This window comes from Serinus canaria, chromosome 26 (assembly GCF_022539315.1).
Source record: "Serinus canaria isolate serCan28SL12 chromosome 26, serCan2020, whole genome shotgun sequence".
Taxonomy (NCBI): Eukaryota; Metazoa; Chordata; class Aves; order Passeriformes; family Fringillidae; genus Serinus; species Serinus canaria.
This window is the reverse complement of record NC_066339.1, coordinates 307599-323479: the sequence shown is the minus strand read 5'-3', so window position 1 is coordinate 323479 and position 15881 is coordinate 307599. Positions and strand designations below refer to the sequence as shown.

The 15881-nt window shown below is 43.6% G+C and overlaps 1 protein-coding gene across 6 annotated transcripts in view; it reads right to left on the bottom strand.

The window, feature by feature from the left end:
• Positions 1-4472: 4472 nt before the first annotated feature.
• CEPT1 (choline/ethanolamine phosphotransferase 1) overlaps positions 4473-15881 on the bottom strand; it is a 31854-nt gene continuing 20445 nt past the window's right edge. For 4 of the 6 annotated variants that reach the window (XM_009097348.4, XM_018922287.3, XM_018922291.3 and 1 more), the window contains exons 5-9: positions 13995-14079; positions 9095-9226; positions 8307-8465; positions 6964-7089; positions 4473-5260 (exon numbers count right to left, since the gene is read on the bottom strand). In XM_009097348.4, coding sequence (XP_009095596.1) covers positions 5141-5260; positions 6964-7089; positions 8307-8465; positions 9095-9226; positions 13995-14079 — 622 coding nt within the window. In that variant the 3' untranslated portion in view covers positions 4473-5140. The remainder of the gene's footprint in view (positions 5261-6963; positions 7090-8306; positions 8466-9094; positions 9227-13994; positions 14080-15881) is intronic. The other 2 variants (XM_050985248.1, XM_018922293.2) reach the window with 1 other exon arrangement.

The following is a 15881-nucleotide window of genomic DNA, read 5'->3' as shown; positions in this document are numbered from 1 at the left end:
GATGCCTCCTCCCCTGGCTTCAAATCAGTTTAACACAACTTTTGGAGTGCTACTGGAAGCCCCAGCAGGGGATTTAGCACCAGAACTGAAATTCACCAGGCTGCTAGTTGGCTATTACTCTCAGGGCTGGGCAACATCCACCCAAACAAGAGAGATAAAGGATATTTATTTTTGAACCTTTTTGTCCAGTCAGGCACAAATGTGACAAAACCATGGCTGGGCATAGGGCACAAACAGCAGTGAAAATCTTCAGCCCCGCTGAAAGAAAATTATTAATTTGTTGTTCAGCCTCCACAAGTGTTTGGAGGGGGAACAGGAATTATTTGTTAGGAAACAAGGGGATTTTTGGCACTGGGGGTGTCTCCTCTGGCTCCACAAGTTCCCCCTCATGGGCAGAGAGAGTACAGGGTTAACTACAAGAAATTAAAGGTTAGTGGTATTTTTCTGGGGGGCTTTTATCATATTTATTTTCCGAAGTTCAATTGACAGCAGAAAATGGTGTGGAAAATCAAGGGCACATATCACAAACAATCTGTTTGGAAAAGGCCACTTGCCTCACTCTTCTCCTGCTTGTTCATTATGTTGTGAGGAGATGCCAAACCTTTCGGTTGTGAAGCCAAACACCATCTCATTGAGAAATTGGGAAGTGGTCATCATTTTGAGAGTAGTTCTTTTGGAAACTATTACAAATCACCCAAGGGACTAGACTGCATGATTGCTTAATTTCTTCTGGAGAAAAAAAATGACAGAAAGTTATTTATTCCTCAACTGCTGAAAACAGATACACAAAAATGCACCCTTAAATCAAATATATAAATTTTCAAATGCAGTCAGTGCTCCAGCTGCTAGGATAGGATGAACTTCAGCTTCAGAAGGACAGGAGCTGCCTTAGAATCATCAAGTCCCAGAATGGTTTGAGTTGGAAGGGATGTTAACAATCACCCAGTCCCACCCCCTGCCATGGCAGAGACACCTTCTACCATCCCAGGTTGCTCCAAGCCCTGTCCAATCTGACCTTGGACACTTCCAGGGATGCAGGGGCAGCCACAGCTTCTCTGGGCAACCTGTGCTGTGGCCTCACCACCCTCACAGAGAGGAGTTTCTTCCTAACATGCCATCTAAAAATCTCCTATTTTAGTTTAGATCCATTCCTCCTTGTTGTATTACTGTTTCCTTGTGTAAAAAAAATCACTCTCCTTTTTTCATAGGCATTTGTTGAGTTCTGGCTTTAATACCCTCCCTTAAATGCCCAAAGGATGGACAGACTGTTTGCTGGGGACACTTCTGGGAAGGCTCAGCTAGGGCTGCTGGGAGCAGGGACAATGGGGCTGGGTCATATTGCAGCACATCAGCATTAGCCACAGTGTATTTTCAAATCCTTCTTCCTGCTTGAGATTTGCCCAACACTTGATCCAAGCCTACAACAGTAAATAAAACAGCGCCAAAAAATGTTTCCCTGAATTGGAAAGAGCTTATTTATTCTGCTAAATTGTTAACATAGTTCCCAGCAGAGCACTGGCCAACTCACACCATCCAAACAACTTGGGGCCTGGCCGGCAGGCAGCTCAGCCCTTGTTGCTGATTTGGGACTCAATCCCTGTTATGCAGCTGCTCTGGGGAAGATTATTTCATGCTCTGGCATGTGTCACCCTCTGCAAGTGGCCTGTGCCAGCAAACAGTCCTGGGAGGGTTCACCCTGCTGGAGCCAGCGCAGGGTTGATAGCCCAGTGCTTCCCACTGCTCCAGAGCATGAACAGCCCCTGCTCCCACCCTACTTTCAGCCCACCTGGCCATAACCTCTGAACTGCTGTAGTCCTCACCCTCTGGAAATGATTAAAGTCCTCTGCAGCTCCATTCCATGCTCACAGCTAGGTCACAGCAGCACTGGAGGTACCTGAGGCAAGCTGGGTAGGATGGGAAGAGGAAAATAGTTCTTTGAAACAAAGCTGATGCATTGATGACACAGAAAGAGGCCCTGAGGTGTCCTGACCTGCCCCTTTCCTGTGTTAAACCCCTTATCAGAGCAAAGGAACTCCTTCAGCAGTTCTTAAAGAGGCAACACAACACCCAGTGGAAACTTCCAGCTTCTCTTTACAAACTGAGAGGAAAACCTGCAGAGCAGCACTGTATTGTTTTAGCAGGGCATGTTCTCATTCTCAGGTGCTGCTGCTGCAGTTCTTCCTCCTGAGTGTCTTCTCAACAGAACAGAAAGTGAAAGCGTCCCATCATGAGATCAGACTGAGCCCATAAATCCCCTGTCCCCATTCTCAACCCCACAGGCATATCTGAGGTGACACATGGCCACAAACAAGGTAGGTGGAAAGGTCATTTATTCCATTATCTGCCACCAAACCCAGAGCTGTAGCAGCACTTTAGAGGGCTTGGATTGCTAGCAGTGATTGTTCCCTGCTAACACTGAAACTATATCAGCAGAAAAATGGATTTTTTTTCTTGGCTGGAGGCATCCAAACTTCCAGGGAGTGAAAAGCTCAGTAAAAGGTGTCCTATTGCATTTCCTGAACAGCAACGGGCTTTAGCTTTGCACATGGAAATCTGGTCCTGCACAGCCTTTTAAAGGCCTTGGTTCTTCTCCAGTCTCAAGTATTAGTAACATGTTATTTGGAGTGGCCTAATCTTAAACCCCTGAGGACTGAGGGCAGGAATCTCCATGTTTACATGGGTAAGTGGGCACAGAGGTGGCTTGATTAAAGGTTGGACTTGATAAACCACCAGACTGATTCTGATTCAACGAAACCACTCACACTCCAGGGAGGGACTTTCCAAGCAACAGTTCTGCACCCACTTAATGCTGATGAAAGGAAACACGTGATTTGCAAAGGGCATGTTCAAACCCTTCCACTCTCTTCCCTTGCAGACTTACCTGCTGCCCTTGAAGGACAGTAGCACATGCTACATTGTCCAGATCAACCCTTTCCCCAGCTCATGGCTGTTAAAACTCAATGAGTTCCCTGAATTCCACTTATACCTAGAAATGTCATTCTAGAGCTGTCACCTCATGCATGGAGATACTCCTGGCACCAAGGTACTCGGAGCAGAGCTCCAGGACACTTGGGAGCTGCCCCAGGTGTATCAGGAAGCAAGAATCAAATCCCCTCTCTGGCTCCAGCCTGGCAGGGACCCTGACAGGACCCCCAACACAGGGTTAGGTCCCCAAAGAACCTTCAGCTACTCTTGCCATAAAACTGCTGCTCACAAGATTCAAAATGGGAGTGCAAGGGTGGAGTGGATAAGCCTTATAGGAGTCTCCTCCTCATCCCGAGCATGTTTCTGATTACCCCAGTGCCCCCAGGCTGGCACATGACCTCCACCTCACTTGCTGACACGGTGCCACCCCATGGGAAGGAACCAAGACTCTTCCAAGCACAGAAGCCACAAGACTGGGCACTTCCCTGTGCCAAGGCTGAGCCAAAGGACTTGGCACCTCTGTTCCATTTGCTAACACAGCCCAGCAGGGCCAGCCTGGGCTCTCCCCACAAACACTGCAACCACTAAAGCAGAGCCACCTTCCTCCGTGCCTCCTCCAGTCCTGTCCCTGCCAGGACACAAGCAAGCTCAGTCTCTCAGTCCACGGCAGCCAGACACTAAGCACTGCCCAGGGAGAGGGCACAAGGGTTTCAAACCTCTCCAAGCACTGCAGGAACTGAGTTTTCTCTCCATTTCCTGAGCACATTTTCTAATCACTGGGGTATCACAGGAAATCCACATCAGTGCTTACAGGAGCTGAGGGGGGGTTTGATTTACTCTTACTGAGGTGTGAGGGTTTTTGGTTCATTTTTTTTTTCTGACCATGAGCAGTGTTTAATTCCTTAAAAGCCATGTCATTGTCCACATGCACTGCCTTGGCCTGACCTCCCAGTACAGAGTATTTCCTTCCTACCTTTAGAGAGATGCTCCATGGTTTAAGGGCTGGGATTTCAGACATGGGATCCTAGCATTCCAGCTCTGTCCCCAGCAGCTTCCCCACAGCCAAGGCAGATCCTGCTCTGAGTCACTCCCTGCTCAGTACTTCAGCCCCTTTGCTCAGGGCTGAAGTTCGCCTCAGTGCCAGGGTCTGTGGCACCACGTGAACTTCATTAACATGTGATTAAACCCTCCATTAATCTTAGTGTCCCTCGTGCAGTTCACGACAGTTAAAATTGTATGAAAACAATGACAGGAAAAAGAAACCCAAACTTACTGCACTATATAGCGAGCAAAGTTCTCAGAGACGCTGGAATGACATGATCCACATAAAATCATTGGAAAACTACTCTCAAAACCACAGGCAGGTTTGTCACTCACAAGTCTAAGCACAACAGAGCAACACATACATCTCAAGACAACTGTTGCTCTCAGAATTCTTATTTATTAAGAGCAGAAAGGAAATTTTGCTTAAGTTTTATACATAAAAAAGTAAACAGTAAAATTTTTTTTCTTATAGTCTTTTCCACTGAAGAAAATTGAGAAATAAGTTGTCTTTTTAGATAATGTTTATTTAAAAAAATAAAATTAATTGACAAAGATACCACACTATTTTGCATGCCGGGCATCCCTTGGCTCGCAGGACCCTGTTCAGCATGAAACCACTTTGTCAGCAATGCACAAGCAAAATCCACCCCAGCCTGGCTCCCACCTGGCAGCTGCTGCAGCCACACAACTTAGTGAGATATCTCTGGGTTTTTACCAGCTCAGGTCTTTAGTAAATAAATTCCAAGTGGACACTAAACAAGTATTTCACTAAGAGATGATGAAATATTAAAATTAAAAGCAAGTCAGATTGCAGCTGTAATTATACTACATTAGAAACTTCAGTTGGTGGGGATCCATTCACCATAGAGAGATTAATTTGTAGTCAAGGTAATTACAAGGACAGAGCATTTTCTTCCTGCATGCTTTCCCGGGCTTGGAACCAACAGAGTTGACTACATGGAAAGTTGACTAGGGTGTACTTGGAATTCACTCTCTCAGGCAGGAGACTAGTTAAGGAGTGTTACTGATAACAAAGAAGAAAAGTTATACAACACTGATTATTATAAATTACTTTGTTCTTATCTGCTTTTAGCCTTAGTCTCCTACAAGTCTTCATCCATTCCTGTAGAAACCCAACTCCTTCTCCATTCCCCTGTGACAGCTCCCATCCCTAGTGGTGGTTTGAGTGCGTGGGGCAGCCCTTGATGCGGAACACGTGGATGTGCAGGTGGGCAGCGATCTGGTTGCACACACTGACACAGTATCGGAGCAGGTCGAACAGGGACAGGATCTGCACAGGAAAAAATCATCCACAGTTATACCCACATGTTCCTTATGTGCTGTTATGTGTGTAACAGCCCACACTCCACAACCATAGCACTGTAGTCCATTGAGCTGAATCTCCAACTTCAGGAATAACCACAGAATCCCAGACTGGCTTGGCATGGAAGACACCTTAGAGCCAATCTAGCTCCACCTCTGCCATGGGCAGGGACACCTTCCACTACACCAGGTTGCTCCAAGCTCTGTCCAACCTGGCCTCAAACATTTCCAGGGATGGGGTGTCACTCCCTAAAGAGTTTATGGGAAGTGTGGGCTTTCTTCCAGCCTAAGACATGACATACTCTTAATTCTCCAATCAGAAAGCGGAAAAGAGTTACAGCAGCTACAGAGATACTGTGAAATGCCCCATTAACTCAGAATGGTGATAGCCACACACACAATATCTTTTCCCATTACATCAACACAATTTTACCGAAAGGTTAATACTGTTTTTGTACATTAAACGTGTGCATTTGATAAGCCCAGATAAGTTGAATTTAGGATGTTTATCCCGATGGGTGCTGGAGTCATGACAGACATTCCAGATCTTAAGCCACAGCCAGAGTACCCCAGCATAGCCCATCACGCAGACCCCGCTAACGAGGCAGCAACACTCATCTGCAAAATATTCTAATCTAAGCTTTGAGTATTTGCTACAGTGATTTGAAGTTTTAAACTATCACAGTCATCAAGGCTGGAAGTGACTTTCAAGATCATCAGGTCCCACCATCATCCCAGAGCCACCATAATCATCTTTAACCCATGTCACCAGGTGCCACATTCAGAAACCTCCCTAACTATTCCAGGTATGGTGACTCCATCACTGCCCTGGACAATTTATTCCAATGCCTGATTAATTCTTTCAGCTTTTTTTTTTTCCAAATATACAACCTCAACTTCCCCAGCCCAGCCTGAAGCTGTTTCCTCTTGTCCTTGCCCTTGTTGCCTGGCAGCAGAGCCTGACCTCCCCTGGCTGCACCTTCCTGTTAGGGAGTTGTGCAGAGCTAGAACTTTCCTCCAGGGTAAGCCCCTACAGCTCCCTCAGCTGCTCCCAGTGCTGCACACCCTTCCCCAGCTCAGTTCCCTTCCCTGGACACATTCCAGCCCCTCAGTGTCTCTCTTGTCAGGAGGAGCCCAGAGCTGCCCCAGGACTGGAGCTGCCCCAGCAGTACCAGCACAGGGAAGCACACTGGGCCTCCTGGACACACCATGGCTGTGACAGCCCAGGTGCTGTTGCCCATCTGGGTTCATGTGCAGTCACTGTCACCAGAACTACCAGATCCTTTCCCAGCTTTCCAGCCACTCTTCTCCCAGACTGGAGCATTTCATGGGGCTATTGTGACCCGAGGATAGGACCTGGCACTTGGCCTGGCTGACCTTCCCACCGCTGGCCTCAGCCATGGATCCAGCCTGTCCAGATTCCTCCAGAAGATCTACATCCCACCCAAACTGGTGTCCTCTGCAAACTGACTGGGAGTGCCTTGATCCCCTCACCCAGACCAGCCATAAAGACAGTGCCCAGGACTGTCCCAACACCAAATCAGGGACACTGTGACCCTGCTCAGCACTGCACCAGCTTCAAATCCACCCCCCCTCCAGGGGATTCAGCTGGGCACAGCCAACACAATTAATTAGTGGCAGAGTTAATTAATAAAATGAGCTTGGACTCACCAGGGCAATCCAGAGGACAATATACTCATCAATAAAGCTGTTAAAATACTGGTCAAGGAACAGCAATGCTGGGCCTATGAATGCTGTGTCATAAAGATACATCTCACTCTTGGTCATGTGGGCAACCTGCAGTAAAAAAATAAAAAAACCAAGAAATTTAAGAAATAAATATATGCCAGCCAAGGTAGAGTGATTTCAGAACACACAAAGCCAAAACCATACAGTTCAAGCCACATTACTACAAAATACCAAATACTCAAGTGGCAGCAACAATATTTGAACCATGGCGCTCCACAGAGATGCAAGAGAGATGCAAGATTTGCAGGAAGGCATCTTTTATTAGATCAGAGAATGTAGCACAGGAAAAAAACTAACGAGTTTTCCAGCTCACCTCTTCCTACTCCCATAAACCAAAGAGTGAAATGGAAGCAGACTAGGAACTTTTAAAGTTGAGCCTGGAAACAAAAACTCACAGCTGCTGGAGCTCAAAACGTCAAGGACACTTGCTGTTCCTCTCCCTCCACCTCTTTTTCTCCCATTCCATAAGGATCACCACCTCTCTCTGGTTAAAATTTGATAAACATTTTTGGTGTTCAAGTGTGCCCTTCTCACCTCCCTAGGTTGAAAGAACCCATCCCACACTCCATCCTCACTGCACAACACAGCTGGGATGGGACTGAGCACCAAAGCAGGCCTGGTAAGAATGAAACTTTTCTTCCACTATGAGCTCAAACTCTTTCTCCACTATGAATTTAAACTCTTTCACTGTGAGTTAAGTCCAGCACTGACCCAGCTCACAATAGCCCAACAGAGGCCTGCAGAACTGGCATAGTCTTTGAGGCGGGAGTTCTTTAACCTTCATTCAATGACACCTCTGCCCATGTATAAACCTGTTAACTATTTTAACCCCTATTTTCCTCCAATTCTTCAAGTTAAACCCTTCAGAAGTGTTCCAAACTTCAGCAGCCCCATCACCTCCTCTCCTTCTGCCAAACCTTCCTCCCCTTTGGGTCTGAGGGGGATTCCAGCCCCCTCTGTTTCAGCCCAACTCTTCACACATGCACAAAATACATTGCAAATGTGTGATTAACAGCTGGGGAAGGGGGAGAAACAGCTCTGAGCTGTCTGGTGCTGCCTGTGCAACCACAGCATCACCTCCACGTTTCCAATGCCCTTTCAAATACAAAAAGACTCTGCTGCACCTCCCGGCTACTTAAAGCAAAGCATGAGTATCTCTTCAATGCACAAACAAGTGCCAGTTACTCAGTGGACTACCCAGAGAGCTCCATAATCTACAAAAAGTTCTCCTGCAATAAGACTGGGGAAGGTTCTGGCACACTCACCACCAGTTTATTTGTGATCTTGGCAGACACAAAGCCAAAAGTCAGAATGTAGAGGCAGGGGTGCCTCTCAAAGAGCTGCACAGCAGATTTCTTGTAGATCATTGCAGCCAAGGCAATCACTGAGCCAATATGGAGAAAAGGTGAGAGGACACTTGTTCCCTGTGGTGAGATTAAAGCATGAGGTTAATAAAACGCGCAAATTGCAAAGAAACCGCAAAGAGCCCCTCATGTAGTGTGCAATGAGGGGTTAAAAATAAAATCACATTAGAAACGTCTTTCTGAATGCTGATGGTAAAAGGAACAAAAAGTAGTGAAACTTGAGCATGCAGCAGCTGAGAATGTCGTGGAAACTTTCTGGTTCCGGGGAAAAAAAATCAGATTTTAGGCAGCAAGAACACTGCAACAGAAGGTGCTTGTGCAGACACCTCCACTCATTCTTTTATATTGGTAATATAAATAATATAGATCTTTCAGAAGGATCAAACCCAGAATCTTCTTGAAAAATTTCTTTCTATGAACTCTTCAGTGAGGGGTGTATTTGTATAACTTTGTTTATCTCATTAACTCAAAACCAAATATCAAAGTACAATGAGTACTTTTAATAAAAAAATTTTAAAACTTTGACTCCTAAATCTACTATTCTTACTCACACAATATTAACTTGCTTTTCCCAAGCCAGCAAGGAGCTAAAGGGAAAATATTTTCCATGGAGGAGGGATTATGTTAAATAGAAACTGGGGCTGAAGAGCCTCTGTGCTGAGGAGGAACTGGCAGCCCAAGGTACTCACTGCTATAGTGGATCCATTTTTGCCAACTCCACCCGTGAAGATCACACCAAAGTAGTTTGTACAGGAGAAAATGGTTCCTGCCACAGTACAAAGAGCTGGGAATATTTTCACCTGAATATTCAGTATTGGAATCTTAATGGAAGAGAGACAAGAAGTTACAATATGTACAAACTCAAATTTGGGTTAATATCTCAGGCGCGCTCAAACACTCCACTTTTCAACACATTTGCTCTTCTCTCTCTGCTATTCAGAGATTGACTTTTCTACAGAGAAAAATTTATTTTCCAAAAGCTTCCATGAAGCCTCCCAGAAAGCCAGACTTATGTTCAGTTACCAGAGAAGAGACACCAAAAGCAGAGAAATGGACAGAAACCAAGAACTTCCTTTAAATCATCCCAGGGGAGAGAATCATCACCTTTCCTGAAGCTGCAGTCAAGATCAAACTGGGCAGAAGATGAGCCACTTGGGGATGGTCAGATAAACCCATACAAGCACTGGATCCAAACTTTTGTGCAAGGCAAGGCAAGCAAAGAGATCAGACAAGTCAGATCAGAGTCAGTGACCCACGAGAGGAAGGATGAGGTTGCTAAAGAAGGGGAGAATGAGCACAGGCAGTTTAGAAAGTTTCCTTCGTTTTTTAACAGTACTGTTTCAAGCAGAACAGGAAAAACTAGAAATGAAGAATAGTCCAAAGTAAACCACAGGAAATATGTTATGGGAGCAAAGATTTAGAGATAACTACCCAACTGTATCTATTCAACTACTAAAAGCTCTTTATTCAGGAACTGAAGTCATGGCACTCAACTGAATAAATGCTTGGCTCCCCAATGAGTCCGGCCAGAAACAAAAAGCCAAAGGAGGTAAAATTGCTTCTATTTTTCTTTAATTACACTCTCAGAGTAGCTTTCAGCAGGTAAACAATGAAATATTATGAGTTGGAAGGGACCCACCAGGAGTATCCAGGCCAACCCCTGGTCCTACACAGATAGCCCAACAACCCAACCCTCTGTCTGAGAGTGCTGTCCAAACCCTACTAGAGCTTGAAGATCGTTCTTGAAGATCCTAAGTTTTCTATTCCATTCAAGAACTCAATCTCTTCATCTTTCCAGGGCATGATTAAGAGGCAGAGGAGCTTTAACCCTTCATGCCTTGTTCAGCCCACTCCCCAAACTCCACCCAGTTTCATGACACTCAAATATATTTCTCCCTTGCTAAGGCTACCCTGTTAAGGCAAAAAAAAAAAAAAAAAAGGCATTTCCTACAAGATTGTACAGAAAGAATAAAGACAAGCAAAGAGAAGGCTTGAATTGCCAGACTGGAGCACTACTTGTAATCATTCATTAATGTCAGGAGACTCAGGATTCCTCAAGCTCTTCTAAAAGCAGGTACCTGCACTGGCCTCTGCCTTAGAACTTTGGTATTTAAAGAAGGGGGTAGATTGACTCTTACAAGCAAAAGGAAACAGTAGCAAACTGAATTCCAGGAGTCAACAGACATTAAGGTTGACATTTCCCCAAGACAAAGGGAATTGGCTGGGAAAAACACCCTGTGAACTCCCAGTTGCCACTAGAACATTGGAGAAAGATGCTCAGGGAAGGAGAAGATAAGGCCACACTGTTGTAACACCCAGTTTGACCAATTTTAGGTTCCTAACACGCTCCCTTTGGCCTCCACAGCAGCTGCATCAGTGCAAAACATGTCTGAAGAAAAAAATATTGAGAAACAGCCACATACAGAAATTTGGCAGAGGAAAGCCAGGAGTGGATTAAAAAGTCAGCACCTGCTGAATTTCTCTGCGTACAAAAGGGGATCAACAAAGCCAAAAGTGGGAAGCAGCAAAATCATGTACATATCAGATTACTTTTATTTTTTCCCTCTGACTGGAGGGAGAGAGGGAAATGGTCTTACAAAGTGACACCACAGCCCCTGAACTTTAACTCAGAGGACACTGGAAGACAGCTGCAAGGCTTCTCTGTCTGGTATTCCATGTATCACTACAGTACCTGCAACTATTCCGCCCTTCCTGGTGATTCCAGGGGCTTCATCCAAAGCCACATGCAGGCAGAACTTCCCAAAACCATGTCAGCAATGCAGGGAAGCATCACCAGTCACATCTACAGGCAAATGATGTTCTCTTTTAAACCCTCTGAGACTGATCAGAGACAGAAAGCTGCATTGCCCAGAGAGCTGCAGAATCCAGGTAAACCCTGGGAAAGAAGCATTCCAGGTTGGACACGGCTTGGAGCAACCTGGTCTAGTGGAAGGTGTCTGTGCCCATGGCAGGGGGTGGGACTGAATGAGCTTTAAGGTCCATTCCAAACCAAACAATTCCATTATTCCAGATTTTGTTTGGGAAGAGCCCAAGCACAGCAGTAACCAAGTGGCAGCAGGCAATGGATGGAGTCAGGAGGGGCTGCCAGAGCTGGCATTAAAGCAAGTCTGGAATATTTTGCCAGAAAATTACTCCCAGGATTCCAAAGTACATTTCATCAGTTTTATGCAGAATGAATTGGGATTTTAAAAATATAATTATGAGGGAATAGGCCAGAGCAGAACCCAGCTAAGGGCTCATGGAAGCAGCAGGGAAGGAGCATGTAAGAATCCTGCTTCCTCCAGGAACTCCTCCTGTCACCAATCCCACAAATATCACAGCCAGCTGGGCAACTCGGACCCTGAAGTCCTTTTCACAGGGCCAGATCCCAGCTGGAGGTTGGAGCTGTCCAGAAAAACTGCAGTCACATCTGCCCAAGGAACAAGTTCCAGAGGGCTGAATTCCAGCTTCATATTCCCAAAGTGTGTGCACTTTTTTATATTCCAGACCCTATTGGAGAAAACTCCAGCAACTGCATCACTTTTCTTGCTTCAAGCAGGAAAATCAACTCCAAATATACAATCTATTAAACAAGTTACTCTAAGCTTCCTTGCTTTACTCACATGTCCCAAATGATCCAAACTGAGCCATACTCAGCATCCCACAGGAATTACCCAGCTCCAGAAGCATGGGGAGCAGCATTTAACAGCCTCTGAAGAGAATTTACACTGCCAGAATGGAGGGAGCCAGGACAGGCACACAGTTTCATAGAATAAAAGAAAGGTAATGAAAGCAACAATTTCCAAAATTCACAACTCTGTATTTTGCCTGTTCAGAGTGTTTTGCTTTTCCCATGAAAAGTGGAATGTTTGAGCACACAACTATATCTACTCCCTATTTCCCTCAAACAGAAGCAAACAGAAAATACCAAATGACCAACTTTGCAGTCACATCAAGTATTAAAGGATTAGAGAGGGCTGGGTGAGAAGGGGTTGTGTGATTTATTTTGCTCTGCAAGCAGTAAGTAACATTTATCTCTAAATGAACACAAAATCTCTGTCATTGAATTAAACAGGATTTTCATAGGAGACCTGATTAATGTTATTCTCTGGAGAAATGCTCCATTAAACTAACCAAAATAGTTTAAAAATTTTGGGAGCTGCCTCAGGCAAAGGCTGCTCCAACCCAGAACTTCTGATAGATTTCAAGATTTTGCTGAAAAGGGTTATTTAAAAGGCCATTTTGGAGTTATTTAAGCTATTTAATAACAAGAGATCCATTTCTACGCTCACACAAACATTACTGAACTATGCCAGAGGTTGCTGTAGCAGCACTCCCGCTTTTTTTTTCTTTAAAGGAAACTGAGAACTGGAATTGATAAATTCTCTTGATAAAACAGAATATGAAATTATAGCTGCATCCGGATGTTTGCCACATCAATATTTCTAGATATTAATGTCACAAATAAGGTGATATGTAGCCTTATTTTTATTTTGTAATCAGCCCTTCCCACCCTCATTCCCTATAGATGGTATTTATTTTGCAGTTTATAGAATTAATTAAGGGCTTTAGGGTTTTAAGCATGAAAGCACAAGCAGCAAAATCAGGATGGCCACGATTAGCTCATTTGGGATACTCTCCACATACTGTGGGTTCACTGCTCCCATTACACAGAGCACATTAGAAATTCATTCATTTGGGGTGAAGCTTTTCAGGGACTTTTGACCATCTCTTGGTGTTACTGAAATCAAGATTTCTTTCTCCTTAAGAATTGCATTTACCAAATACAGAGAGAAGATCAATAACCAGGAAGGAAAACTAGGAAAACCTTTCAGGAAATCAATGCTTTGGATTTTATTTCCAGTAAACATACATTTTTTATTTATGTATGCTCATACATGCTTTTCTGTAAACAATGCCATTTTAATAGCTCAATGTCACTTCAGTAATACTTACTATTGTATAACTATTATTATAATTATCATTATTATTAAACTGTCAGCTGACATGGCCTGGCAAGCCTATATCAAAATAGCTATATTATATATAGCTATATACATAGACATAGATCTAAATAAAAGTTCTGCAGCCAGGCTGTGCCAGCAGCTCATTTAATCAGGATCATCTTCGTTTAAAAGGAAAAACCTGACAAGTGGGGGTTGTCCCCTTACACAAATTAAGAGTCATCAGCCACATCCAGACCAAATTATCTACTGATAGCTCCCAATTGCTCTCCAAGAGTTCCCCCAAATCCTCATCCAGTTTAATATTCCTCCACTGCTAATTGCATGAAATTCATTCAGGTTTTGCCAGGATTTCACCAAAGGTTTAACTTCATGTTATATTCATATCACTGTTTGGTAGCTTTTTACCTGCACACACAGGGTATAAAGTAACCTTGCTTTAATGACCCTGGTACAGACAGAATCCACAGTTAATTCCATGGGATCTGAATTCAAAAATCTGTTTCCATTTATAAAGAAAAGTGAAACCTTCCTGCAGAAGTGAATCTGTCTCAAGATGTGCAGGAGTCCTTCAGTGATCACTGGATTATTATAAAGGATAAAATAAGAACACAAGCAAAATTACCAGAGATTGCCAAAAAGGTGGTCCTCCAATCACTGCCAGTAAATGCATGATTATTATGAAGATTTGTACTTCAGTCACATCAATTCTGATTAGGTATAAAAAGCCAAAAAAAAAAAAAAGCAAAATTATTCAAAGCAATTTCAAGTCGGTTATTTGCAAGCTCAGCAGCACAGCTCTGTCATGCACAGTATAAAGGCTGAGGAAAAGAGGAAAAAATTATCACCAATAATTTAGAAGGCAAAAATGTATTTAGTTTTATTGTTCAAATTAAGAGCAACGTTGTACTATAATTTTGTTTTACTTCACAGTGCAATAACAGAAATCCATTTTATCAACCAGAAACATTGGAACTCTTCACTGCCCAGTGGCAGCTGCAGAAATAAATATTCAGTTTTAACCTTGTCCACCAAAAAAAAAAAAGAATTTAGTACAGATGATAAAATTCTAAAAATATATTTTTAACCCCTATTATATTCCCTACCCTATCTCAATATGAATATCCTCTGAATAGCATCAAGCTTTGAAAAGAAACACAAATCCCTAAAGGGTTGATGGAAATAGTGCAGCGGCAGCAAGAAGAGAAACCACTTCTGGTTCCAGCAGAGCCAGGATGTGCTGTAGGAAGAATGGGAGAAAATAGAAAATTTATCACTTTGTTTAAAGGAGCATGTTAAAGTCTTGGAGGTAGAAAGAGAGGAAAATGGGTGTACAAATGAATGCCAGAAATAGGAGTATATAAAAACACAAGTGAAATGAAGAGGGTGGACTTGCTGGTGTGATATATATATTATATATATATATATATATATATATGGGGTGTATATACACTATATATGTTATAAATAGGGACACACATTCTATACAGCTATATGTATGCATACAGGTGTATGTTATATATATATATAAATATGTATTATAGCCACATAATAGTATCCTGCCCTGAAGTGCTACATCAAAAATAATCCTTCAAGTTAGTTGGAAACATTTCTGGTTTATCCACGTTTCCAATTAGATAGTTCTACCTGAAAAGAGTCCAAATTCCTTCGTGCACACACAAGCTTTGCTGTGAGAAAACCCTGCTGATATCACCTGCACAGGGAAGAAGCATTATGGGGTGGGCTTTCCTCTGTCTGCCTTAAATGAGCTACAAGACCATGGAATTGATTTTAGTATCAGCTCAGTGTTTCTCCATAGGTTTTGTTTCAGTTTGCGAGTGGATCCTCTCGTTTGAGGATCTCCAGTCTGGTCAGCAGCAGAGCCACATGCACAAGGGATCATTCCAGGGCTGCACCTAAGTCCCATGGTGGACATCCGCCATGGCAGGGGTTGGAATGAGATGAGTTTTAAGATCCTTCCCACCCCAACCCATTCCATGATTGCTTTGCCAATTTGCTTTCCACTACACAAACCTGGAGACGGAACATCCAGGAAACAACCTTTGGAGCCCTCCTATATTCAATTCACTCAATAGCAATCCTGCAAGGCAATCACAACTGGCTGGAGAAAAAACTGACTTCCACTGAGGAAAGAATGTTCTAAAATATCTCTGTTTTCAGTCCTGATACAAACAAATGGAGCCATTGAGGTACCTCGCAGGAAAAAAATAAAAATGCTCAGCAGAGATACACAAACAAACTGATTTAATGCAAATTACTTCCTCACAGCCCTTGGAGTCAGCATGGAAATGTGTTCTCAGTGTGTCCAGCCAAGAAAGGACTGGAGCAGCTCCATTCCAGGAGTGCAGGAATGTGTTTTAGCCCATTTCACTACTTCTGTCAATCTCCCAAAGAACAGAAAGAAACTGAGAAAGTTCCCAGAAACAGTGACTAAAGTCATGGAGGTAACTTACAGCTTTCCTCAGATAGGAAATAAGGTTTCTTTTGGCAG